The 27,328-nt window shown below is 43.2% G+C and overlaps 1 protein-coding gene across 1 annotated transcript; it reads left to right on the plus strand.

Moving 5' to 3' along the window:
* The first annotated feature begins 1,316 nt into the window (after positions 1–1,316).
* LOC142143912 (uncharacterized) lies at positions 1,317–5,271 on the plus strand. The gene is made up of 2 exons (XM_075202185.1): positions 1,317–1,563; positions 3,979–5,271. The coding sequence occupies exons 1-2, from the start codon at positions 1,359–1,361 to the stop codon at positions 4,878–4,880; spliced, it is 1,107 nt and encodes a 368-aa protein (XP_075058286.1). The 5' UTR covers positions 1,317–1,358; the 3' UTR covers positions 4,881–5,271.
* Positions 5,272–27,328: the final 22,057 nt, after the last annotated feature.

Raw genomic sequence — 27,328 nt, forward strand, 5'->3', positions numbered from 1 at the left:
TAGAATATAGCAGGCTGCACTTCCTGCTTGTGTTCACTTGCAGCACGAGATTCCTGTCGGAGACCCAGCAGCAAGAGAAACGGATAAGTACCACTTGTGGATTTATTCATTGTCTTTTAAACTTTATTCCTATCTGCCCTCTTCTTTCACTTTATATTTCTCTCTCCTCTATTTATTGCTCTTCCCTCTCCTTGTTTCCACCCTCTTTTTCTGCCTTTTCCTTTCTCCCAAATCTTTCTTTTTTCTCCTCTTATTCTTCTCCCTCCCCTCCCCGCTTTTCCAGCTCACCCCGCTGTCCTCCTCTGTTCCGCCAACATGCCCCGTCCCAGGAGAAATGCCCCACGCCCAGCGCGCCTCAGGTCCCCATCCCCCCCTCGCTCCCGCCGCCATCTTGCCCCCTCTTCCTCCTCTCTTCCATCAGCCTCCTTCCCTCCAGCCATCACCTCTAGCGGTGCCCCGCTTCTGGCCCCCCGTGCAGGTCATCCTCCCGTTGCTACAGCCGCACGGCGCGGCCGCGCCACCCCCTCTCTTCTCCCGGCCGGTTCGCGCATGCGCAGAACGCGCGCCCCATCGCGCCCGGCCGGGTCCCGCCACACAGACTCCCCGGCATGGCTGGCTGCAGGGTCAGCCAGCGGCCCTGTCAGTGACAGCAGCGGTCAGCCCCAGCAGTGGCAGACAGGCACCCCCCCCCCCCCGGCAGGCGGATATGCCCCCAGTCCTGTCAGGAGCAGGGGCCAGGCCCTAGACACCCTATGCCCCATCACCCCCCCTGAACCAGCTATTAGGGCTAGGTATCAGGAGCACAACCCTCCTGCCCCCCATCAATTGTCCTTCCCTCCCAGCCCATTTCTCCCCCATAGTAGTGGGGCATCTGCATGGGGGTCTAATCCAGGTAGGGATCAGCAGGGTCCGAACATGTCCCAGGCCCGTACCCCACCCCACGGGGACCACCGTTACCAACTAGGGGGGGCACACGTCCCGCCAGACACACAAGAGATTTTGGAGACAACACCCAGGCGCCGGTGTGGCCCTATTTTCAACGCCAGCATATGTCCCCTCCGGCGTCTCGCCTATACACGTCTCATTGGGCCTCTTCCCCGGGGTACGGGGCGGGGGGGCCTTATTACGGGGGTCAGGGGGGTAGGTCCGACAATGTCGTAGTCGATTATCACCATTCCAGCGGCGGTAACTTCGGTTCAGGGCCCCCTCCCCTCCTTGGGGATAGCCGCTTACAGCGGAGGCGGGAGTCATTTTCAGCGTCCCCCAGTGCGGCCCGTATGTCAGCCCCTAACCTCTCTACCGTAGATAGGGATAGTAACACGGCGCGGCGGCGCTTGGACTATTTACCCAGACATCAGATGACTGTCCCCCTTTCCGTTTCAGAGCCTACTGTTATGCATCCGGAGACGAGGGTCGGCAGTCGCGATCGTCCGTGTGCTGAGGCTCAGGATCGGACGACGGCAGAACGGAGGGAGGAAGAGATCCAGGACACGTCAGGAGGACAGGCCACAGCTGTGTCGCTAGGGCAGACGTCTGTCGGTGATGGGAATCCTGCTCCTGCTGGTGAGTCCAGTTCCGCTACTATACATAAGTCACACTTGTTGGATTCACCCGTCCTCTCCACAGATAGTGAGTCCTCTGGCTCGGGTGATAGACCCAGGAAACTAATTAAGTTGTTGGAGACTGAATTGCTAGGTAAGCGGAGTAAGCACGCACCCCAGTCAGGAGACACAGATCTACCAGCGGTCCGTAGCGAGTTGGGGCAGGTAGAATCCCTTGAGATCACTCACGGTATTAGGCCCAGTGTGCGGGATAGAATCAGAAGGGGCAAGTACGTGGATATGTACTCGTTAACCGGGGAGGATAAGAAGGCGCTGGCAGCAGCCTGCGAAAAATCGGGCATGGGGGAGGAGAAGTACAGATCCTTCTCTAGATGGGCGAATGCATTTTCCATTTTTGCCACAATATATCTAGAGTCCAGGCCCAGCGAGCAAGCGGAGGTGTGGAGATATATGCACCTGATTAGCGGGATGTTCATAAAGGACGGCCCGGTAATCTGGAGAGCATATGACGAGCTTTTCAGGAAGCGGATGAGCGGGCGAGAGAAGCTCCCGCTAGGATATAAGGACATTGACACATGGTTGGAGCTAATGAGGCCTAGCAATCAGACTGCAGAGGGTAGCGCAGGTAGACGGTTTCAAGGGCCGGGGAGGGCGCAAAACGCCCTCCCCCCGAAAGGAAGGTGTTATGATTTTAATGCAGGGGCCTGTCAAAGAGGTTCACTCTGCAGATTCAGGCACACTTGTACAGCCTGCGGCGGCCATCATCCAGCCACCGATTGTGCCAAGGCTCGGGGAAGTGGAGGAAGGGGAAGAGGCGCTGGTTCGACTCTGCCGAGTCAAGGGGCCATCGCCAATTGATCTGACCGAGCTGGACAAGTGGCTGTCGTGGTTTGATGATAGGGAGACCGCGGCCCTACTCCACGACGGCTTCCATTTTGGCTTCAAACTTCCGGTTCAGGGTAGCATTTCCACAGCAGCTCCGGTAAATCTAAAATCTGCGCTCGCTTTCCCGGAGGTGCTAGACGAGAAAATAGGCAAGGAGGTTGGTTTGGGGCGCATGATCGGCCCGTTCCGACTCCCTCCTATTCCCAACCTCATTTTGTCCCCGGTAGGCGTAGTTCCCAAGAAAACAGAGGGAAAGTTCAGACTGATCCAGCACCTGTCTTATCCCGCTGGTCAGTCGGTTAACGATGCAATTGACGTTAATCTCAGTTCAGTCAGTTACCAGTCATTTGAATCGGCTCTAGCCCTGGTGCAGGAATGCGGCAGGGGCTCATTGCTGGCCAAAGTGGATATCGAATCGGCCTTTAGATTGTTACCCCTTCACCCCGAGTCGTATCAATTCATGGGTTTTCGGCATCGTGGTGGATACTATATCGATCGCTGTCTTCCCATGGGTTGTTCGATTTCATGTGCACTATTCGAGAAATTCAGCAGTTTCTTGCACTGGTGCATTCAGGCGGGGACGGGGTGTCGGTGGATTGCGCACTATTTGGATGACTTCTTGGTGATTGGGCCTCCTGACTCCACGAGTTGTCGTGATACCCTTTTTTCCACGGAGGCGTTGTTTAGGGTGCTAGGCGTTCCCATCGCAGCAGACAAGACAGAGGGCCCTACTACGTGCCTATCATTCCTCGGGATCGAGATCGACACGAAGGCAGGGTTCTGTAGGCTCCCAGAGGATAAGGTTACTAAGATGTACGAGGCCATTGCGGAAGTGTTGGAGGCAAACGCTAGTCCCCTGAGGCAGATACAGTCCTTGTTGGGGCGGTTCAACTTTGCTTGCCGGGTGATCCCCATGGGGAGGGTTTTCTGTAGGAAGCTGCAAAGAGCCACAGCAGGTAGGAGTAGGCCACACGCAATCATAAGTCTATCCAAAGTGGTTAGGGAGGATCTGCAGATATGGCTCATTTTCCTTAGGGGTTTCAATGGCAAGCGTATCTGGCCGTCACCTCCGGTAACGAACTCTGAAATCAATTTGTTCACGGACGCTGCAGGGGCTTCCGGCTTTGGGGCTTATCTCGATGGTCACTGGTGTGCGGAGGAATGGCCCGAGGAGTGGCATAGGGACGGTATCACTAAGAACTTGTTGGTTCTCGAACTGTTCCCGATTGTGGTAGCAATCGAACTGTGGGCTCCCGCTTTGCGGGGTAAGCACATAGTCTTTTGGTGTGACAATATGGGGGTGGTCCAGTCCATCAATAAGCAGAGCGCTTCGGCCCAACATGCAATTTCGCTGCTGCGTCACCTAGTTCTGCGCTGTCTACAGTATGACATCTCGTTTAGGGCTGAACATGTCCCGGGGGTACAGAATTGCCTAGCTGACGCGTTATCTCGTTTCCATTGGAGCAGGTTTCGCAACCTGGCTCCTCAAGCGGACGATGTTGGTACCCCGTTTCCTCCTTGTGTTTGGCAGATCATCAAGCCGGCATAAGAGGGCTCGCGGAACAAGCAATAGCTCCCTCCACCCTGAAAACTTATCAGTCGGCGTGGAGACGGTGGTTGCTTTTCAGCAGACAAAAGGACCAATCAGAGGCAGGTCAGCAAGATGCCATGCTAGCCTTTATGTGGGATAGGTACTCGGAGGGAGATTCAAGGACTACTATGGCATCCACCCTGGCCGGGATATCATTTATGGCCAAGCTGCACGGTTACCCTGACGTCACAAAAGGATTTTTGATTAATAAGGCTCTGAAGGGATGGGGGAGAGTCCGTCCCTCTCATGCCGATACCCGTTTACCGATTACCTCTAACATTTTGGAAGATCTGATAGGGAATGTGGGGTCGGTTACCTTAGATAGTTACGAGAAACTTTTATTTAGTTTGGCCTTTTCCATGGCTTATTTTGGAGCCTTTCGCATCTCAGAGTTGGTAGCCAGGTCCAGGGGACATCAGGAGTCAGGTTTGAGAGTTGAGCATGTCAGTCTGGGCGAAGGGATCTTAGCCTGCAAAATAGTTAAATCAAAGACTGACCAAAGTGGCAGGGGATCATGGGTCCAGTTAACCTCTCAGCAGCCATGTCTTATTTGCCCGGTCAGGTTAGCATCATTGTTTATGAGTAAAAGACCTCATGCTAACTTGTTTCTGTGTCACGCTAATGGTATACCGTTGACAAAATATCAATTCGCGACCATTTTAAAACGTACCTTGCAGTCTATTAATCTAAACAGTACATTATACGGGACACACTCATTTAGGATCGGTGCAGCTACATCCGCTGCCTTGGCAGGTTCTTCTAGCGAAGCTATAAAAGCACTGGGGCGATGGAAATCTGCGGCTTTTAAGTCATATGTTAGAATTGACAAGGTTGTTGACTGATGTTGTAATGTTTAATCAATTTTGGTTTTTTACAGTTTTTTCTTTTCTACCTCTACTTCTCTCCTGAGTCTCCAACCGTCCCATCCCATTTCCCCTACCCATCCCATCTTCTCCCTCCATTTGGTGGGCTACCCTGGGCTTTTCCGCTCGCCGCTTTAAAGTGGGGGCGCGAAGGGATTTTCACCCGGGTTTCCCTGGGCGTAAGTCCTGATTAGTGGTGTGCTGCCGGGGTTTTTCCGGGTGTTGTTTACCTTCGCCTGGGTGGTCTGCCCCCCATATGTGTGTCCTCCCCCCCCCCCCCCCCCTTGTGATCGAATTTTCCGCGTACTATTCTTATCATACCTTCCTATACCAAACCTGGCTGTCTTCCCAACTCCAAGGTATGGTTGTTAACACGGTTTTTCTGATTTCAGGTGATGGTGTTCCAGCTAAGGTGGTGTGGATCATCGGTCATTCATTTATATTTTGGGCCGCTGGCCACCCTGGGTCTAAGGTTATACCGAATCATGGCGGTACGGTTATAAGATGGTGGGGGAAAAGAGGTTTAGGCTGGTCGGATATTATTCCGTGGTTGACAAGGCTCATTAGACAGCAAGGCCCACCAGACGTACTGGTAGTACACGCAGGAGGTAATGATTTGGGAAAAGGAAAGTCCTTAGATCTCATCATTGTAATTCGGGAGGATCTGCGACGAATACACGAGGCGTGGCCTGATATCATTATTGGTTGGTCGGCTTTAATTCCCCGATTAGCATGGAGAACGCCCATTCCCTTGAAGAAAATGACGGTTATGGTTAGGAAGTTAAATAGCGCCATCCGGAAGGTAGTTCGGTCCTTGGGAGGTATAGTCATTGACCATCCGGGGTTGGGGGTGGAGTCACCACACCTTTTTAGACGGGACGGCGTTCACCTTAACGAAGAGGGTATGAAGCTCTTCATAGATAGGATCTGCGGGGGAGTGGCGGCGTGTTTCGGTTAGTTGGTGGCGGGCTGCGGCGTCTGTAGGGCGCAGCGGGGTAGGAAGGCACTGCGTTCAGCGGCTGATTAATGGGCGCACGGGTAGTTGGTCGTAGGTCACTGCCCCCTTTGAAGCATCAGTAACTCCTTTTGGTCCTTCGGTGAGGAGGGTCCCTGTTCGGCTCGGTGAGGGAGGGCAGTGTGAGTTGTAAGGGGCAGTCACTCTGACGTCAACTCAGCGCTAAGTATGTAGGGATTTGTTCCCCGTGATTTGAGGACTCACGGCGGTTTGCGCCAGTCCACTAAGTGATCTTGTGCTATCAGCTCGTGAGCTGTTACGCAGTGCTCTTTCTCCGCCACCATAGGTTTTAGTTAATATAGAATCCTTACAATAAAATTCCTGCCATTTTTTAATAACTTATCCAGGTCTACGCGTCTTTATTTGCATGCAATGTTTAAAGTTTAAGGTTGATGTGAAGTTTGTGGGAACATACACAGTGAGCCCTTTAATAGTTGATGACAGGGCAGAATCTGTAATTGGACAAAAAATATTTTTCAACATTCTGCATTATTATCATGAAACATGTGTAGTAGGTTAGGTATAATTTTACATTTAAAAAAAATGACATTCCATGCTGATTTTAACACTTCATGACAATGTCCTAAATGTACATATGTATCATAAGTTGTATTTATACTACACTATTAATAAGCACCTTTGAGTTCAGTACAACACTCATGGGCAACAACATTGCAGTAAATGCCTAGTATATAAATGATGACAAATAAGAAACTCACTATTATCCAAATCATATCAGCCTCACTCACCATTTATTTCATGTTATATTGGTTCAGTCTTTGGACACTATTTTTTCTTGGGACAAAAAACATAACATTACATATGAGAAACTAAATGCCCTTATTGTACATTGACTACGTGTATAGTCCAGTCCATTCCAAATCCCGCCCCTGAAAGTATAGGCTGTAGTAAGGGTTCCTTGCGCTTGAAGGTCAGTTGGACATTGCTGCGTTCACTGGCGTATGCTCTGGTTCTGGGCAAACATAATGTGATTTTAGACAAATTACGACACATTTTAGCATTGTTGTTTCTTGATGATTCAGGTAATTTTAGAACAATTTAAGGTAAAACTCCAGTCTCTACTAACATGTTATTTCCACCTATAACTCAATGAGCCACTGAAACCAGAAAAAATATCGCTTCTCAGCTGATTCGACAAGCTGTTGTCATCTGAGATTCAGCCCCATTGTTTTTGAAAATGCTACATGCTTATATGGTATGAGAATTGCCTGTGTGGATAACGTGTCAGGGTTTAGTATCATTAAATACCAGGGGGTAATTGTAATAAGCTGTAAGTTTCTGGTTGGTTTGAAAGTGGAGATGTTGCCTATAGCAACCAATCACAGTCTAGCTTTCATATTGTAGAATATACTACATAAATGATAACTAGAATCTGATTGGTTGCTATAGGCAACATCTCCACATTTCAAATCCACCGGAAACTCGCAGCTTGATACATTTACGCCAAAGGAGTTCAACAGGAGTGTGTCCCACAAATCCACTTGTTAGGGTTATAAATAAAAAGTTAGTGTTGACTGGAATTCTCCTTTAAAGCTGTAGGATTGAGCACCATCATTGTCTACATAAATCCATTGCAAATGTGAGATGCAGATAACTTACTTGATGTCAACTCATCCCCATGGGGTCTGAGAATTATAAGTAAATGAGATTGAAGATTGCAGAATTTAGAGAAAGATCCTCATGTGATGAAGAGTATATGCTTGGTCCTTACAGAAGGATGATTTATGCAATTATGTAATGTATTCAATCCTATAAAGGCTGCTTAGCACGGGTGGGCTACCTGGACACACATTTGTTAATTCCAAAGAAAATCACATTCTTAAAGCGTGCATAATCCGAAGACCAAAAATGTCTCCAACACCTGCCTGTCTCCCTGACATTTTTGCAAAATGCATGCTGACTATTTGGTGTGCCCCTTGGTCAAAAGAGTTATTCACCTATATAATCTACAATGGATAGAGAAGTGTGGAATATAATGACACAATTAATACTTCCCCTTACTTTAATCCCTTTCTGCATATTAACTCAATAATATTTTGTTAACTAGATGACAAATGACAAAAATAAACAAATAAATAGTAACCATTAGGAAAACTTGAATATTGAAACATAGTTACATTACAAAGCTTGGTTGCCATGCATTACACACATTCATTACACTTTGGACTATTATATTAAAGTCCCTAGGAGAGATGATGAGATGTAGCATTCAGGTATGTTTATTCAGGGGTGCCGAGAGGGGGGGGGGTGGGTACAAATTACCTGGGCCAGACCTGCCTGGGGGCCCCACTGCCCCGCAATGTCACCCGTGGCATTGCGAAATCTGTAATAACAGGCAGGTGACAGTTACAAAATTCGAATACTTAATGTGGGGAATTCAATTGACGGCAATGAGGCACACGGACATCAGGCCGCGCATATTGCCGGCAATTACGGTAGAAATCTTCACTCATTTTTCCTCACACCCCGTACAGTGAGTGGAGATTTCTGTCAAAATCTGTGTCTCACAGATGTTCTGGAGACACTTTGCGGCTAATTGAATTCTCCTCATAGTGTCATGTGTAAAGAGGCACAGCCACAGCCCATGTTGGTCACGCTCCCATCACTATGTAGCCACGCCCCCCTCTATGGCGGCGTACATCTCTTCTCCTGCGATGTGTGTGTGTGTATGTGGCAGGGGGTTTCTGTACCAGTGCCCCAAATTCCTTTTGGCGGCCCTGTGTCTACTGTGCCCATTCCTCCTCTGTCATAGTAAAGGGAACATAATGTGTATTGCTGATCTGTAGCCTCACTTTATGATCAAGGTCATCATCACCATCTATTTATATAGCGCCACTAATTCCACAGCGCTGTACAAAGATCTCACTCACATCAGTCCCTGCCCCAATAGAGCTTACAGTCTAAATTCCCTAACACACACACACACACACACACACACACACAGACTAGGGGCAATTTGATAGCAGCCAATTAACCTACTAATATGTTTTTGGATTGTGGGAGGAAACCGGAGCAAGCCCACACAAAAATGGGGTGAACATGGCCATGGTCGGGAATCAAACCCATGACCCCAGTGCTGTGAGGCAGAAGTGCTAACCACTAAGCCACCATGCTGCCCATTGTGCATAAGGTACACTTGTCAACAGGGCCAGGTTATGGGTGGGGCAACAGGGGCCCCACCATATCAGGGGGGCAGCACACAGCATACATTGTATTAAGAGAGCCGTGTCAGTTTTAGTTCTGCAGCCATGCCCCAAATTCCCTGTTATGGATAAATGCGCTTCGAGGGAATCCACACTTACGTACACTGTTTAAGTGTGTAGAGCAGATGACTGACTGAGCGCTTCAGAGCTGCTGTAGTCAGATCATCAGTCACCCTCAGGCCAACACCCACTGGAACTGGATGGGTGCCCCTGACATGACATGATCTGACTACAAGCAATTTTATAGGCAATGGCCCTCACAATTTAGTTTGCCTGGGGTCCCAACAAACCATAATCCAGCCCTGCCTATCACACTACCCTGGCAGCCCTGCATCACATAGTCTCCACCCACAGCTGCTCTGAGCCTGCCCGGTACGTCTTACAGGAATCGACTGTGTCTCCGTCTGTCAGTCTCAGACACATATATTTTATTATTATTATTATTATTATAATCTTTTATTTTTAAAGTGCTGCAAAGTGTCCACAGTGCCGTACAGAGTCAGGGCCGGATTAAGGGAATGGAGGCCCCTGGGCTAAGGGGGCCTCCATTCCCCCGTGAGGGCCCCCCCCGCAATCCGGGCTGCCCGCGCCCCCCCCCCCCCGGCACTTACCTCCTTCTCCGGCGCGCTGTATGCTCTTTACTGAGGAGATCTCGTGAGAGTGAGACTCACGAGATCTCCTCAGTAAGGAGACTACAGCGCGCCGGAGAAGGACCGCAGTAAAAGAAAGTGCTCAGAAGCACTGCTCACACCGGGGCGCCCCCGACCGATCAATACTGCTGCTGAGCACTTTTAAGGCCCCCTGGATGCCATAGGCCCCTGGGCCCTATGGTTAATCCGGCCCTGAGTACAGCTAGGACATACATGAGAACAAGAAGCACAAATTGGAATGCAATTAATAGAACAAATTGCATGGAATACTGAAACAATTCAGCAGAAGGCAAGACTGGGACAGTACCAGACAAACAGAACAATATAGCAATTACAGCTCCCCAAGAAAATATATATTTAGAGCCTATTGCCTTTTGCCAGTGCACTAGCAACACCTTTCAGTATTTATTCCATTGGAAAATATCCTTTTGAAAAATAGAAGTCTCAGCCAAAAGGCCAAATAACTTTCAAGATGGATCATGGATCTTAGTGCCTAGGGATCATTATAGAAGTGTTGCAGATCTAAATAAACTTTTTATGGCAATAACTAGTAGTGCGGAAAAAATATAGCTATAGGGGTAGATTTACTAAAAATTCTAAAAATGAAAAGTGAAGGTGTTACCCATAGCAACCTATCAGTTTCTAGCTATAATATTTTAGAATATACTAGATTAATGATAGCTAGAATTTGATTGGTTGGTATGGGCAACACCTTCAATGCAGACCAATGCTGGAGTGGACGGCTGGTGCCAGGAAGGAGGTAGTCCAGGACTTGCACTCACAGTCCAGGTGCTGGAGAGAGAGGGAGGACAGTATGGGAGCACAGTTTTACCAAGTAGCTACACCTGTAACCTTGTGCTTGCCTGCACCTGGACAGTAAACTTATATGCACTGAATGAGGGTAGAATTTTATCAGTAAACTAGAAACTTTCAGCTTTGGAGAGTGTGCACTCAGAGACACCCAAACAAAACAGGAGATACCTTTACTACCAACATTTGGGCTGTCAAAGATTCAATACTCAATACTCAATTCATTGGCATTTCTTGGCCCTTTAATTCAGCATATAATGACCTTAACCAATTACCCATAATTTGATTTCAGTGACACTGGCAAGGATATGACTCCCTTATAACCTATATCAGTGGTCTTAACTGAGTAACTTAGTAAGGGCTCTTTCCACGTAAAAGCCCAAAGGAATAATTGCAGCCAACTTGCTACCCCAAATTATAAGAAAGTTTGGTGACACTTTTATTTGAGTTTGTGTTGAGACTTAATAGAAACCTCATCAGATACTTATCGTCTTGGAATTACAAATCCTGTATTTGCACTATAGGCTATCGTTTCAGAAAACTTTTATCCCGGGCAACAGCACACCAACATCTACAATTTGATTGATATCTGGTTATCTGTATGTGAGCATAGCACCTTCACAATATTTCACTCTGTTACATTTGCTATATACTGCCTTTTTCCATTGCTATTTACTACTTACTACAATAGTTTTTCCAAGAAAATGTTTACTACCCTATATTTGCCATATTAAATATGCCTTATGATTTTCCATTCATTTTTTGCGAGATGTGTTATGCGTGTTTAACATAGTTGGAGAAGGCCAGGGATTCCCAGAATCGACCTCTGACGAAGACACCTGTCGTTTCGTGACCCAGAAAACTCCAACAAGATTCGGGTGGAGGAACTGCACCAGAGATCAGAGGTGAAGATAGATTACACCACAAACAGATATACACAAGAACCAGGTAGCCGAGTTTCCAAGGTGCTACATGTGGTGAATGCTTTTGTGTTTTAAAATATAGATAATGTGATTTTTAATGACTTGAAATTGTACTATAATATATTATTATTATCTCTATGCAGACAGTACTCCACTCTCATCTGATGATCTCTCCCCTTCCCTCCTCTCTTAGGTGTCCAGTTGCCTTTCTGCCATCTCCTCCTGGATGTCCTTATGCTTTCTCAAACTTAACATGGGCAAAACTGAACTCATTGTCTTCCTTCCACTAAGAGTCTTCTCCTACCACTCTATTACTATTGGCAACACCACTATCTCCTCTGTTCCTGAACTCCGCTTCCTTGGTGTCATTCTTGACTCCTCCCTCTACTTTGTCCCTCACATTCAATCTCTAGACCAATCCTGTCGCTTCCAGACCAATCCTGTCGCTTCCAGCTCAGCAACACCTTTTCCCTCCTGTTCTCATTTCCTACAACTTTTGATCACCAGCTACACCGTGCACCTCCCCCTTGGGCTCTCTGCCCATTTACTCCACTCCTCCATTGTGTTTGCACTTCTTTCATTGGCTCTAAACCTGTTAGATGCTCCCACACTAAAGGGTACAGGTTTCAGCCTGCACTGAATATACCCCTTGAACCCAATAGCTGTGTTGAGAGTTGTTGTGTTATTTGTTTACTGTATTGTACTGTTATACCATGTACTGTCTTGTTGTTAGCCCTATGTACGGTGCTGTGGACCTCATGAGGTGCCCTATAAATAATGGATAATAATAATAATAATAATAATAATAGTAATAATAATAATGTATGTGCAGCAATACTACTACCAGGTATCTGTATCTCTACATGTCCATGATTTGTATCTATCCCAGATTAAAAAACTGGTTGGTAATTCTACTATAGACTTTGATGTACTTGCAGAGTCCATAAGATCGTCAGGAAGATAGGTTATAGGGTGTTGCATTTCAAGATGGCAGATGTGATTCAGAACTGTCTTTATTGAAGATAACCTCACATGACTAATTTTCATTTTGTTCTACTGTGATTTTAGTACAGATAGCTGAGTGTTTTATTTTTATTTTTTCTTTAACATATGGTATTCCACCTCATTTAGTCATAAAACAGAATGAAAATAATGATTATCTGTACGTCAATTTATTAATTATTAATTGTATTACGATTTTATATGTAGATTTGTTGTGTGGAAAGCTGAATACACAAATAACCTACCATTACAAACATTTAATTGAACACAAAAGCTACAACATGCCACTGACACTTAAATAAACATAATACATTTCTTGGTCCATTTAAGTAGGTTTTCCTACTATAATAGGTGGCATCTACAGAAAAAAAAAATCTATATTTAGTCCTTTGCTTTTGGCTACTTAAGAAAGATAAAAAGAAAGATTTCAATTTCAAGCCAAGTGTGGATATTCTTTTGTATGGAAAAGCATCAGGCCACCTGTTAAGTTCAACAGAGAATGAAGAAAGACGAACTACCCAATGTAACTTTAAACTACAACAAAAAACATCAAAATCAATATGTGAGTCAATGAAAATAGTTCAAAACTATAATAAGTGAAAAAGATTAAAAAAAAGAAAAGAAATTTATTTAAAATTAATATGCCAATTTATTTCTGACATTCTGTAGCACATAAAGTAGTCACGGTCTATCCCATGAGGTATGCCTTTTGTTTATCTATAGTTGTATGCCCCTATGTAAGGAAGACTGGCACTGAATCTTTATTTTCACATATTATTTACTCTCGTGGCTCTCAAGGAGATCTGCAATGGAAAGCATGGATGGACTATTAACAAGGAACAATACTACGCTTTCTATCTTTAGTGCAGGTGGATTCTTGAATTTTAATATTTCCGTTTCGCACCCTGTGCAACTTAATGCTTGCCTCTTAACATATGCACGTCCGGCTTGAGACAGAGATATACGTATATACATCTTTCAAACAAGTGTTTTTAACTTGATATGTGAGTCTCGGCTAAACAGCTGAACATAAATCAAGAGGTACCGCGGTACTATCTCATTGCCAAAGTGATCAGATTTCTGGTTTGATTTCCCTACATCTGTTTGGGAGGTAATTCCACCTTTCCACCTTCACAATCGAGGTTGGGCCTGAAGGGTAAAGGTTTCAGATTCATAGGTGTGGTGCTCAGACTTCTGTTCTTACATACCTGGGAATGCATTTTATTTTTAGAGCTGTTTGTTTTTTAAAGGTTGTGGTCACTTTGCTGAGAAATGCAAAGGTTTTAAGGTATATGTCGCAGCTACATCACCACCCCTCTAAAGATTTACTGTACATTCTATTTATAATGACATTTAGGGTGTGATTGGCTAATTAGAACCTCTGCTGACTGACTGTGGATAGCATTTGTTTCCAACACAAACTTGTTTTTTTTGCTATTCTGTGTGATAATGTATTCTTACATAATATTTTACTTAAAAATACATCTTTGTATAAACAAATATGCAGAAAACAATCAATTATTTTAATGTGTTTCTTATATTTTTATATATATATATATATTTTTATTTTATTTTTTTAATGGGCGATGGATTAAAAAAAATCTCTAATTTCTTAAATGCGGCATAAACAAAAAATTAAAATGAAGATAAATAATGATATTGTGTAATACATGAACTGTACATGGCTAATGAATGGATAGTGACATCTATCTGTAGAAAGGGTGCCTTTGAAATCTTATTTTGTGTAATATTTTTATTCTAAAGTAAAAGTTACTGCACTGTGCCACAACTGGAAATGTTTGATATTGTATTTACATTTGTTGTGCAGTTGAGTGCAACTTTTTCTTCTCTGCTATATGTTATTTAAAAACAATTCATTTTCATTTACATTCATGGATGTGGTTGAATTAGAGTTTGCACAGACAGGTATTCAAAATAACAGTTGCAAGTATGTGTGAGTATATACCAATAAATGTCCTTATAAAGCTGGAATCCTGTTTAGTTATCTGGTTCATTAAACAGGTATTGTCCAAATTCCATTTTTTATTCTAAAATCCCTTACGGTTACAAAGCGACAGTGTTTCCCCCCTCCTGCCAGGACATTTGCAAGCATGTAAGTGAGAGCTGTTTGTCCTGAAGAGGTTGAAGCCTAAAATTCTTTGCACTACCTCTCTATTAAATAAGCTTCAATAAGCTCCCATTTGATTTCCTTTGATAGACCTTGATCCCAGCTTTACTTAATCAAAGAACTAATCTTCTCTAATTTAATTTTAATCTTGCTCCCTCTACATTGTCCCGCTGAGAATTTACTTTCATAGCACGTTGTCAGGATGTTACTGAAGTTTCTAACAGTATCTACAGAACCAGTAAATAATTCTTTTTCATTGACAAGTCTCGCCACCTACTTGCGGACACCGTGCTGGCTGAGAAAAGCTAACCTGCAGCTAAAGAAATGCAGGTGCATAATTGGGGTCTTGATCTTTTACACAATATTGGGGATCCATTACATGCTGTGTTTGCATGGAGGACCTGAGTTTCTCAATGGCGGACACATGATACATTGGAAGGAAGATAATGCTTTTTTTCTGAACTGCTCCAAAGACTTCTGTCAGCAACTACCTATTTGTGTGTATTAATTGATGCACATGGCTTAATAAGTGAAGTTTTGTTTGGATTATGGGTTCTGAAGGACCTTTTAAGAAAACAAATATCTGCCTGTTAATGCTGACAATAGAAAGGTCTACACTCACTACACTCCATTAAGCTACTTACCATGATGTTCACACTGTCTGAAGACATTAATCCGGACACCAGAATAACAGCAATGTGCTGGGTTTGCTATGCTATACCCTTGTGCTGGACAGTTCCAGTTTAAATGACAAGGGTGTGATATTGTTAATGGGTCATCTTAAAATGAATTATGGTTTTATTTAAAGTAGAGCGAACCTTGGTAAGAATTGTACTTTTCCACTGTCCTGTCACCTGTATTTCAGCGATGTTAGTTGTCTCCTAGTATTCCCGCTGCCCTTCCTGGCTTGACCAGCATTTGCTGGAAGACATTTTCATTAGAAGAAAGTTGTCTAACCCAAATGAGTTCCGACTAATGCAAATGAAACTAGAAAGTTATTAACCAAGCCGTTGCATAGCAACCCAGCGGCTATGATAAATACCAGCATCCACGGTATTCAGAGTCATGTTAACGCTTGGGCATGCTGGGCAGTTGCCCGGGGGCACCACTTGCATAGGGGACTCTATAGGCTTGGCAACTTTATATTATATTACTGCGGGAGATTTATTCAGAACCTTCTAACCCTCTTTATTAAACTGTAGTAATCATCTCAGTATCAGCTGTTAACCGTACATGCGAAATTGCTGTGCGAATAGATATCTTGACCAAAACAACGTACACGTACTAATTGTACTATACAATTAGTATGTGTAGGGCCCCAGTGCACTGCTTTGCCTGGGAGCCTATAAAGATGTTAAGACCGCCCGATGGTATTGAGGAAATAGAGTACATTATCAGTTAAATGCAAAGAACAGTGTATAACTTAAATTGTTATCCTGCCTTCCATGCACGTAAGAGAACATTACCTTTAAGTGTAGAAACCATTTACATCTCACCCCAAATTCTAACGTTGTCAGCTGAGTTTTGTAAACACAAACGTTAACAGGTTTATAAGCACTTTTTCTTTACAGTCATTTTTGTGGTTTTTTTGCTGCCCTTTTTTATGGAAAGTGCTGATATATTGGAGATATCTAAATTTGTAACAAAAAAAAATCTTTTTTTTTTATAACATTACTAATTTTCTTAGGAGTTTTGCATGTTATCACTGTCACCATAATGAACTGAAATCTATTTACACATAGCAAATCTCAGCCCTGACTGATGTAAATCTACATTAAGTATGTGCAAGTAGTTAATTGCAGTCAAACAAAATGTACCCTGAATTAATTTTAGCCGGTGTATAACTATGTACTTCCAAATGAGTAGAGCCACAAATATCCTAGACACTATTATCTCATTGTAGTTTTTCCTATAAAGAAGCACTTTTTTTTGCTTGCTCTATGCAACAATTGCACTGGACCCCAAACCTTTTATTTATAGTCGGGGTCCGGCGAATCCCGTACTAGAGGCTGCCATCTTCCAATGTAGCAGTGTAGCCACATTTGTAAAAATCCTTATGCATGATGGGGTTTCACATCTCAAGCTTTGGTAATGAATTCTGCATAAAAAGACATAATCTAACATGTGTCACATTTCAAAGATGATCCAAAATACATCCCATATGGCTACGTAAAAAAAAAACACAAAAACGCCATAAACAAGCAAATACTGCTGCAGATCACTCTTCAAAAATGTATTTTATTAGGCCTTCAATCACTGTGAACTTGATGGAGAAAGATAAGAATAAAGCCGGCAGTGTCCTCCTTTTCAATTTGTTGGGCTGCTCCTTTTTATGGTTTAATTTGTTGAAAATGTAAAATTACAGTAATTGTCCTCAAATAACTGACATTATTTGACACTACAACAACAGGGGAGTGGAACCAAATGACAAATGCACAAAAGACTTTTGTTATCTTTATTTGTCTGCCTGAATAATCTCAACAAGTTTTACAAAGATTTAACCCCGGGGCTGCCAGTGGGGATAGGAGATTGTTGACATTAATCATTTTGCTGGAGACAGTTTTGGCAGTTGATGGGTTAATGTCATCGCACGGGCGTATGACTGTAACCTTCAATCTTATGTCAGGATTCACATCACCTGCTTGAACTTACTGTTTATCACAGAAAGACGCAGAGAAAATATTTTTTCTATCCACCTGACGAAAAAATTGTTTAATAAGTAGGCAGATAGGTGATTTGTCTTCCTACATTGCTATATTAAATATATACAGTAGCATTAGTATTTCTGTAGTTATAGTAGAGCCAAAGATAAAACAGATAAAATGAATGGATAAATAAGAGGGGAGCATGTTGTAAAAAGAACTGTGATGTAACTAGAGATGCTCACTGACCAGGGCTGTCTTTCCCATTGGGCATGCTGGGCAACTGCCCGGGGGCCCCATGGACAGGGCTGTTGAGTTGTACTGATTTGGTGATTATTGTGAACATTTTGGCATTGTTGGATATTTTCTTTTTCACTTGGCAAGATATTGTAAATTATGTTATATTTTCTATATATGTAGGGTATGTACGTATGTATGTGTTTATACTGTGTATGTGAATATATACACATATTATTATAGTTTATAATAATTTTGTTTATAATAAAAAAACGTTTGTGGATTAATCTCTGTAGTACAGCATGTTTTTTAAAAATGCGTAAACATTGTCTTTTTTACAGGTAACAATAAATATAAGCTTCATTTTATCGATAATTTACATTTTTATTCCTGTGAGTAGATGTGTAGGTAGGGGCCTCAGTGCACTGCTTTGCCCGGGGGCCCATAATGTTGTTAAGATGGCCCTGTCACTGACCCCCGTGTTTTGGTTTTGGATCTGGATTACCTTCGTGTTTTGGTTTTGGCAAAACAGCCCTTGCGTGTTTTGGTTTTGGTTTAGTTTGGTTTTGTTTTGCAATGTGTTAAAAAATTCAATTTTTTGTGCTAAAATAACATAATTTAGTGCTCCACCTGTTTCTTGGATAAGTGAGGTAATTCTACAGCAAATAAATGTCAACAAGCACTGATCCCTTCGGGATGTGTGCTTTTATCAGACACACACCAATCCAGGGTGCCAAACTACGCACTAAAAAGAGCTATTGAAATCCATAGCAAAAAAGGCAGTTGGGTGTCTAACTGTATATTACACCCTACACTTATAATTAAATAAAAAAAAAATCAGCCTTCAAAGACTGTACGATCAATAGAAATGGCTAAAGCAGCTTTTCTGTTTGGGTCTAGATTATTCCCATACATTAAAATTGAAATAGAAAAAGAAGCAGCCTGCAAAGACTGTTTTATAAATAGAAATGCCCAAAGCAGCTTTTCTGTTTGGGTCTAGATTATTCCCATACATTAAAATTGAAATAGAAAAAGAAGCAGCCTGCAAAGACTGTACCATAAATATAAATGGCCAAAGCAGCTTTTGTGTTTGGGTCAAGATTATTCCCAGACATTAAAATTGAAATAGAAAAAGAAGCAGCCTGCAAAGACTGTACATTAAAATAGAAATGTCCAAAGCAGATTTTCTGTTTGGGTGTACATTATTCCCAAACCTTATTAGTGCAAATAATGAAAAATACTGTTTAATCCCTGCTAGGCCCTCCTTAATTCTACAGGTACACACACCAATCCAGAGTGGCAGGCAACGGTCTAAAAAGAGCTATTGACATTCATAGCAAAAAAGGCAGTTGGGTGTCTGTCTGTATTTTACACCTTACATTTATAGTTAAATAGAGAAACCTATTCAACACCAGAAAATAGCTTTTTTTAAAGAGGGGAATATCTGGCACCCCAAACACTTGGAGTGTAAATTAGGAAAAATGCCTCCTACTACTCTCTTCCTGCTCTAATTACTGCTCTGATTACTGCTCTAATTACTGCTCCAATTACTGCTCAAATTACTGCGACCGTCACCTAACCCTTCTCTCTCCCTTTCTCAAATAGCGCTGGATGTCTGTGGAGGCGGCTATTTGTTCATTCTAAAAATCGCGAGATCCGACGATGTCACAATGACGTTTTGCGTCATTTTGGAATCTGAACAGGCGGGAGAGTACCGACCCGACACGGTTCGGGACTCGGATTCCGGAAGTTCGGGCGGGTTCGGTTCTCGGGGAACCGAGCCCGCCCATCTCTAGATGTAACCCACAGGAACCATCAGGGATGTAAGTACTGCTGAGGCAGTGAGGGATATGTCCATATTCTCCGGAGGCTCCTGTTTCGCTCTTCTTCAGCTCCAATGAAGGATTTGAAGCGTGAATTCACCCTCCCAAAACAAATTTGCTATGGGAAAAGGTGACTACAAGTTACGCCACTGGGAACCTAAGTGAAGATGATTGCACCCACTCTGCAACAATGTAAAGTGCTTTGAGTCCTACTGAGAGAAAGGTGCTATATAAATAAACAATTATTGTTTAAATAATTATTTGTGTTGGATGTGACACAATTCCTTACTTCCTTTACATTCATCTAAACAAATTCATTGTACTAGCTTCTATTACTTCCTTATAACCTTTTGTACCAACTAGTTTCAACATCCTGCTACCGAATTTGCTTCTACGCCATTTCTGTTACTCTATCTGACAAGAGGTCCTTTCTCAGTTTAAATTCCCCTACTATTCCTATCCCTAAACCTACCGGCAACAATGCCACAGAACCTATTTGTATACTACAAATTGCTTGAAATGCTAATTTGTTGTTATGCAGTGTGAAACAGCATAGCAACTGCCTAGAATTAACATTTCACAAATCCAGTAACATTTTTAGTTTACTTACTTCTTCCTTTGATCACAAAACAGTTTTTTCTAATCTGAAAAATATTTAGATTATTCCCTGAATAAATGACATAATTCCATACTTGTCTCCTCTCTCACAATGCCTAGGAGGCTGGCGGATTTTGGGGAGTCCTTCCAGACTCCCGGAAGAGTAGGCAACCTCTCAGACACTTGTGGAGGCAGGGCTTAATGATCGATCGTGCCATTAAGCCATGCCCCCACCAGCTGTCAATTTCCGGTTTTTCTTATAGTAGGGGGCGGGGCTATGGTGATGCAATGGTATCCCCCCTACACATGTCACATGACCTGTCCTCCTGGATCTCCCAGAAGACAGGTTTCAAAAGTTTCCAAGTATGCATAATTCTATGAATGTCTGTCACATGTCAATGATGTTGATCAATAAACTGTTAGCAGCATTGTTGTTGCAGCTGCCTCATTTTAACCTCTGTCAAAACTGAGACCAGACTTTCGGTTCCACTGCGCTTGCATGAACCGGCTAGTTTTATTAGTAAATTATGGTCATAGGAGGTTTTCTATTGCTGTGATAAGTGTCAAAATCCATTCTTGTTGCCAGTTTTTATAAATAGGCCCATATTTCTGGTATCCTATAATTTTCTTTGTTCTCAATATATGAAACTCAGTACCACACATTTTAAGAGAGATCAACAAGGCAGCCTTCATTCATGAAAACTGTAGAAGTGGCATGATAATCCATTGTAGTAATCATTATTGTAATCATTTTTTACTTTCAAGTGTTAATAGTTGCCTCATAGGGTTAAGAAATAAGCATTCATTTTGTGTATATTTCCGCTCTCCAGTTTTCAACTGAGGCTTACTAATCCATTTTTTTCTGGGGAGGTATTTTGCCGTCCTCTCTAGTAATACAAGCAATTCCATATTTATAAACGCCTTGTTTTATGTATCACATAAGGAAGAGATTTAAATTTCTAGCAGGAGTACTGTTACTCTGCAGCTGTTTCAGATCAGTGTCAGCATGTAGGCACTTGGTAAAGAAGTTTGTTTGTTTTTTATAAATCCTCTTCCAAGGAAGCATAACCTCTCCAATTAGTACAGGTGAAATAGATTTGTGATCATGCACACCTGCTTAATAACAGTCTTTATAAAATACATGTTGGCAAAGCTATGGTTCTGTTTTAGTCCATGAAAATGATTACAAGTTTATATGACTGGTCCAAGCTGAGCCTGTTTTATAAAGCACAAAGCGGACAAGGTGGAAGTTGCATGTGCTCAGTTTGCACAAGAACACCTAGATTTCCTCTAAGGCCATAGGTTAAATAACCAAGATGGCAGCATTTGTTTTGAAACAGAATTTTACAACGACTGATGAGTGAATTTATTATTATTATTGTTATTTATACAGCACCAATTACATTACACAGTGCTGTACAGATAAGAGGTTATCATTCACAACAGCCTCTGCCCCATTGGTGCTTACAGTCTAATTCCCTACCACAAACACATCAATAGTAAGGTCCATGATTGTCAGAAGACAACCTACCAGTATGTTTTTTGGACTGTGAAGAGCACCTGCGAGAAATCCGCACAAATACGGGGAGAACATACAAACTCCACAGACAGATAGGGCCCTTGTTGGAATTGAACCCATGACCCCAGGAAGGTGCACCAGGGAGCCTGGATTTGCAGAGCACAGCACAAATGAGATTTTATTTTACAGAGCGAGATTACTGAAATGGTAAACAGGGCACACTGTTTTGGGATATTCCTTTGTGTGCATGGCCATTTTCACTCCACAAATGGACTTGACTTCGTACTAGCTCTGCGCTTACGGAGGTCAGGTCTCATCCTCTCCTTCTAATTATATGCATTTTGTGCCTTTCAGATGTACATCGGTGGAGAGGTAATGTAACATTATATAATAAAAACAGTAATAATGTTCCTGCACTATTAAATGGACCCATAAATTAGGCTAAACCAAACAGTATAGAATGTAAAAGTTGACATTAATGAGGCAGGTGGCTCTACAGTGGTGGTAAGTTGGAAGTGACCGATTTTACTCTTTCCACCATGGTCATTTTCCAGAGCATTTGTCAACTGGCAAATCTTGGCTCAAAATTATTTTCTCTGAGTGTTTCAAAAGATCAAGAGATGGTGGAGCAAAGTGCTATGCGGAAATGTAATGTGACACGGGCACTCTTTTGGTGATGCACACACAAACAACTTCTTCTTGTATAAACAATATTTTTATTGTTCCATCACAATAAACAGTATACACTTCGTTGGGTTGATGCCAGGAAACCTAACACTGACTAGACATATTTTTCCTGTCTGGTCACCGGCCACTGTTTGACATCGGTAGCATAGTAGCACTATACAGGGTATTTATACTTGAGACTCCTCCCACAGCCTTAACTTGTACAGATGACAATCCCATCTTGCCTTTAAAAGGGAGTTCTCTGGGGGGGCGTGGCCTGGATGCTGTAGTGGACGGCAGCAACCCCTGTGAGCTCCGGGCACTCAGCTTGAAATTTGGCTGTTTTTGAGAGAACCCCTCTCTTTCTTTTGGCCACATTGGTCTGGGATAGCCCTCAGAACCGAGGGAATACAACCGCCTACAAGTGTGACCTCCGGAGCTGCCGGCTTGTGGATTCGTGGGGCGGAGGCCCTAACTACCTCGCTTTGGGTGCCCTACCCTCACTGGGTCTTCTACCCGCTGGGTGCGCTGCTGGCCCCAGCAGAAAATGATACATTTGAGAGGATCCTGGAGGAGAAAGAACTTCCTGGGCGGCGTGGAACTGCCCCGATGCGCGGACCTCTCAAGATATTATACTCTGGCCCGATTCATCTGTTCCCCCTTGCCCCTCCACTTATATCAAAGATCTTACCTGATCAGAGGCCACTTGCGAAGTCGCGGGTCTGTGAGACGCCTGGATCCAGTCGGGGGCCTACTTCCGGTAGGGGCGGGGCTACGTGCTATAGACAGTGGAGGACTCGCACCACACCTCCCTTCATTCAGCTGAGTGGGAGTAAAGGTCCCAAAAGCGGGCATTCGGAGAGATTAATAGCGGCGCCCCACTTGCCCTTACTGAGACGAGGGCGGAGAGCTCCCCCCAGATACAGGAACACTGCTGGCAGAAGAGGTGAGAAGAGGCTTGCCTGTGAGGGCATCTAACTGGCCATAGCACTTTATTGGCTTTACATCCTGTACTCTGAGCTGTTTGATCCACCAAACCCCAGCAGCCAATTAGTTTGTGCCAGTTTGCTTCCAGCTTATTAACAGTGGCTCTCTGAAATCTCGCTTTTTACTTAGCTGAGACCTTAGATTAAAAGAGTCACTAATCGTGCCGAAATTGATCCATGGAATAATCTGGCAGGGTCCCTGTACCCTCATCACCCCCAGCCCTTATACAATCTGTGTAAATGCTAGTTAAGAGCGTTTGAATACTCTAACAGTCTAGCGCTTGGCATCTCTATTCTCTGGAAGGTCCTCTTCTTTCCCTCCTTTGTCTGTTTTTCATTTCAAGTCATCGCGTGTCCAGTTACTGGTGTAATGGTTCCTAAAAAGGTGAAGGCTTCTGCGTCATCAGTACAATACTTCAAGCACCAAAATGACTCCCCCAGTACAGGATTTGCCAAGAAAGATAGACCAGCCAGTAGTGCTGTAGCCACACAAGCAGCGGAAAAACGAAAAGAACCTACTGCCGGCAACCAGTCAGAAGAGGGGGACCCTGAAGGCCCCCTCACGGTTAATTCTATGCAGAATATGTTGGCCCTGTTTAAAACCGAAATCCTGTCCGAAATGAAAGCATGAAAGAATGGCACCAAGAAGTCATTCATTTGGGCGGCCGCACCAGCCATATTGAAGATAAAATGGAAGAGCTGGCGGCCTCGCACGATAACCTTATAACTGAGCATGAAAAATTGCGGGATGAAGTTTACTCACACCGTGACAAATTTACAGACATGGAAGGCAGATCGAGGAGAAACAATATCAGGATCAGAGGTATTCCTGAAACAGTCGCTACTTCTGAGTTGCTCTCTTTTTCCACGGAGTTGTTCCACAAACTTCTACCTGAAGCAACGGAGCAAGACCTGATGTTGGATCGTATCCATAGGCTTCCTAAGCCGAGATCAGCCCCAGAGAATGTTCCCAGAGACACTCTCATGAGGATCCATTTTTTCCCTATAAAAGAGCGGATTTTAGGAGCGGCTCGTTTGGAGGATAATGGTGAGCATCTACAGAACCTCCAGGACTTTTCATTTGCTACCTTAGATAAGAGGGGATCGTTTCAAGGTATCACCAAGGCTCTGAGAGATCGGGACATTCCATATAAATGGGGCTTCCTAGTCAAGCTAATTATACGGATAGATAATGTTACTCATATTGTTTCCTCAGCAGCCGAAGGACTGGTTTTACTGAAGTCCTGGGATATTCCGGAGCCGGAGCCGGCACCTACATCAAGCCTACGCCTTAGACAAGAATGGTCAAAATAATTGGAAGTCGTTTAGAGACGCTGGTGTTTTCCAGCCTTTTTCTACCTGGACAGTAGGTTCCAGTTCATGTCCTGTTAGCCCGTATCTGGTCCTCATGGGGCACCTTGGTCTTGTTATGTTGGGAGAAGGAGGAGTCATCCCAAGATACAGAAGAGGACACTTTTCTTTCTGCAGTCTCCCCACTATTCGTGTGTACATGTGTTTTCTTTCTCCCTGCAGGTCCCTGATGGAGCATGAGAAGATCAACGGGTGGCGAGTCGGTAGCTGGCACAAAGACTGGAGGCTCTAAGCTCTAATATGCCAAGCGGTGATGTTTATATAAAAGAGAGTTCTCTGCAGGTGCTCTGTAATTGCTCTTCACTGCAGACAAACCTTGTCAGCTTTGCTGTTAGCTGTGGAAAAGTCACTTTAAAGCATGTACGCTAATTCATACTTTATACTTTTACTTGGTCACAAATCTTACACCTGTATACCTTAACCTAAGTGCACTGCTATACCTGTGTGTAACCCTGTCTGCAGCCTTTACCTGCAGACTGTCTGCTGAACATCTGATTCTTCTTTTAGAGGCCTGTGGAAAACCACTCCCTTTGTCACAGTAAGTGCTCTTGTGCAAGTAAAGAGGTTTGATGACAGCAATTTCACCAAACTCCCATTCGGGTAATTTATGACAAGTGGGAGGACTTTTGATGTAACATTTACACTTTTGCACAATGCACCTCTTCAGTTTTTCCATCTTTCTGCATACCTAGGCACACTTCTACTTTTTGGAGGTAGAGAATGGACAGTGGGCGTGCACTTTAATGTGACCAGGACTATCTAAGTGAACCAATAAAAACCAAGGCATTCTGCATTGTGCATCCTGTGCACTTTATAAATGGGGTTCACTGAATACAATATGTTACTAAAATGTACATATAATGGGACGTATCAAGGGGCAACATGCACAAGGTCAGAATAACTTTAACTTTCTATTTCTTCTACTTATGCTGAGTGGCATTTGCTGGCCACCTGAGATTTGATGACAAGGCCGACCAGCAGCAAGCTTGTGATTGTGAAGCTGGATAGTGCATGTGCCTATGGCTGACCACCCAGGCTGTGATATCTTTGGTGATTTTATGCAGCTGGCCCAATATTGCAGCTTGTGTGACACAAAATTAAGTGATTTCCAGGAGATGTTTGTCCTCCTATGACATACGTCCCAATATTCCCAGCTATCTATATGATTTGCAGTCACCATACCTCTAAATTAGGCCACGTCCTTTTTGTATACAAGAATTTGGTGCTATCCTGCGAAAATGAAGATGGTTGGTAGGGGAGGGCTGGCAGATTTTAGCCTGGGGGGGCAGACTCGGCTCAGCAGCCTTTTAGGAGCTGCCATTTTAAAGGAAAAAAAATGCCAGCAGCCCAGTGACCCAGCCCAAAGTAACTGACTATGGGACCAGCCTGGGGGGCAGATGCCACCCCTGCCCTCCCAGTCACTGGCTCTTGGGGTATAAGAGTTCTGTTATGTACACTTCAAATCGTATATATGTCACTTTATTATATCTATGTATATGTGGATACTTTCAAAACAATTCAGGATCTTAGTAGAATCAATATCAGTAAGACAATTTTAAAATAATTGTTTCCATGTTTTTACTGAGCAGATGTTTAACTCCATTACTTGGTGCTTCTATTAGTCAGTAAACACTTCAGGAACTAGTTGTTTTCTACTAATGACAACAAGAGTGTGATGTCTCTGCTATGGTTTATGAAAAGGGGACAATAGAGAAGGCCCCAAGTGCCATCCACTGAATGTTGTTGCGTGCTATTAAGCCGATAGGATCAGTAAACTTCCTAAAGCCTGCAGGATGAATTGATGTTTTCAAAGACTTATTTGGGAAAACAAGGGAAGCAAATGTTCAGAGTCTTAAAAACCTCTTGCCATGCCTTAGAAAAAAAATACTTAACAAGGGATTACTCTCCTGTTGCATTCATATTAAATGAAAGAAGTTTAAGTGACAGTGTTTTTCCTGAAACCCTGGTCTGTACTCCTTCATGTCAGCAATGAAGAGATGTGTCAGGACCAGTGGGACGGAACAGTCTGAGGATCTATAAACAAATAACATGCACATCAGGCGGAGCAGCAGCTCTTACAGATATAAAAGCACTAGTGGGATTCACAGACACAGTTTGGAACTGAAAACAAAACTTTAACATTTAATAATTTTAACAACAAATTAAGGAATAATATAAATATGTGTTTAGTTACATAAGTGATAGAGTTTGGTAGTAAACAATAGACTTTGAAGGTTTTTATTTCATGGAAACAAAATAATTGCTGTTAATTTCCACACTAGTAAAAAGAAAAACATCTTCACGATAAAGTTGAACTGATATTGTCTTGGAGCATCAGTTTTTAGCATATTCTGTTTTATTTCCATAATTGCAACAATATAATATAGATTGATGCTCCTGAATATGGTCCAAGGTAGAGGTGAGCACAGCTGTGGTACAGTTTTGCGCAAATTGAATTTTGTGGCTGAACATATCGTTTTAAAGATGTGTGAAGTTCTGATGCGATCTTCGAGATCCGTTTTTTCCTTTCCTTTCCATGTAATGGGTTCTGCTATGTATTTTGTAAATACAGATTTTTCAGACTTTACAATCTATAAATAGAGCTTGGACGACAGTGTCCGTTCATTCTGCTGTGTGGTTGGGGATAAAATAGGAGGAGTCCGGGTGGAACAAAAGCTATAGAGGAAATTTCGAGCAGAACACTTACGGCTAAATTCTGGCAGCGAAAAAAATGCTAAATTCTGCCGAACAGTTTTGACAATTTTTCTCATCCCTTTTTTCAAGTGTATTGTTTTAAAAATGTTGTTAATAGCTACATCTATTATTCCCATCTG

The sequence above is a fragment of the Mixophyes fleayi genome, chromosome 3 (genome assembly GCF_038048845.1).
Source record: "Mixophyes fleayi isolate aMixFle1 chromosome 3, aMixFle1.hap1, whole genome shotgun sequence".
Taxonomy (NCBI): domain Eukaryota; kingdom Metazoa; phylum Chordata; class Amphibia; order Anura; family Limnodynastidae; genus Mixophyes; species Mixophyes fleayi.

What these genes read in the sequence shown, in the direction of transcription:
- LOC142143912 (XM_075202185.1), top strand. Translation starts at nt 1,359, where the DNA reads ATGACTGTCCCCCTTTCCGTTTCAGAGCCTACTGTTATGCATCCGGAG. An exon ending in TGGGAATCCTGCTCCTGCTG is followed by an intron (nt 1,564 to 3,978) that starts GTGAGTCCAGTT and finishes TGTGTTTGGCAG; the next exon opens with ATCATCAAGCCGGCATAAGA.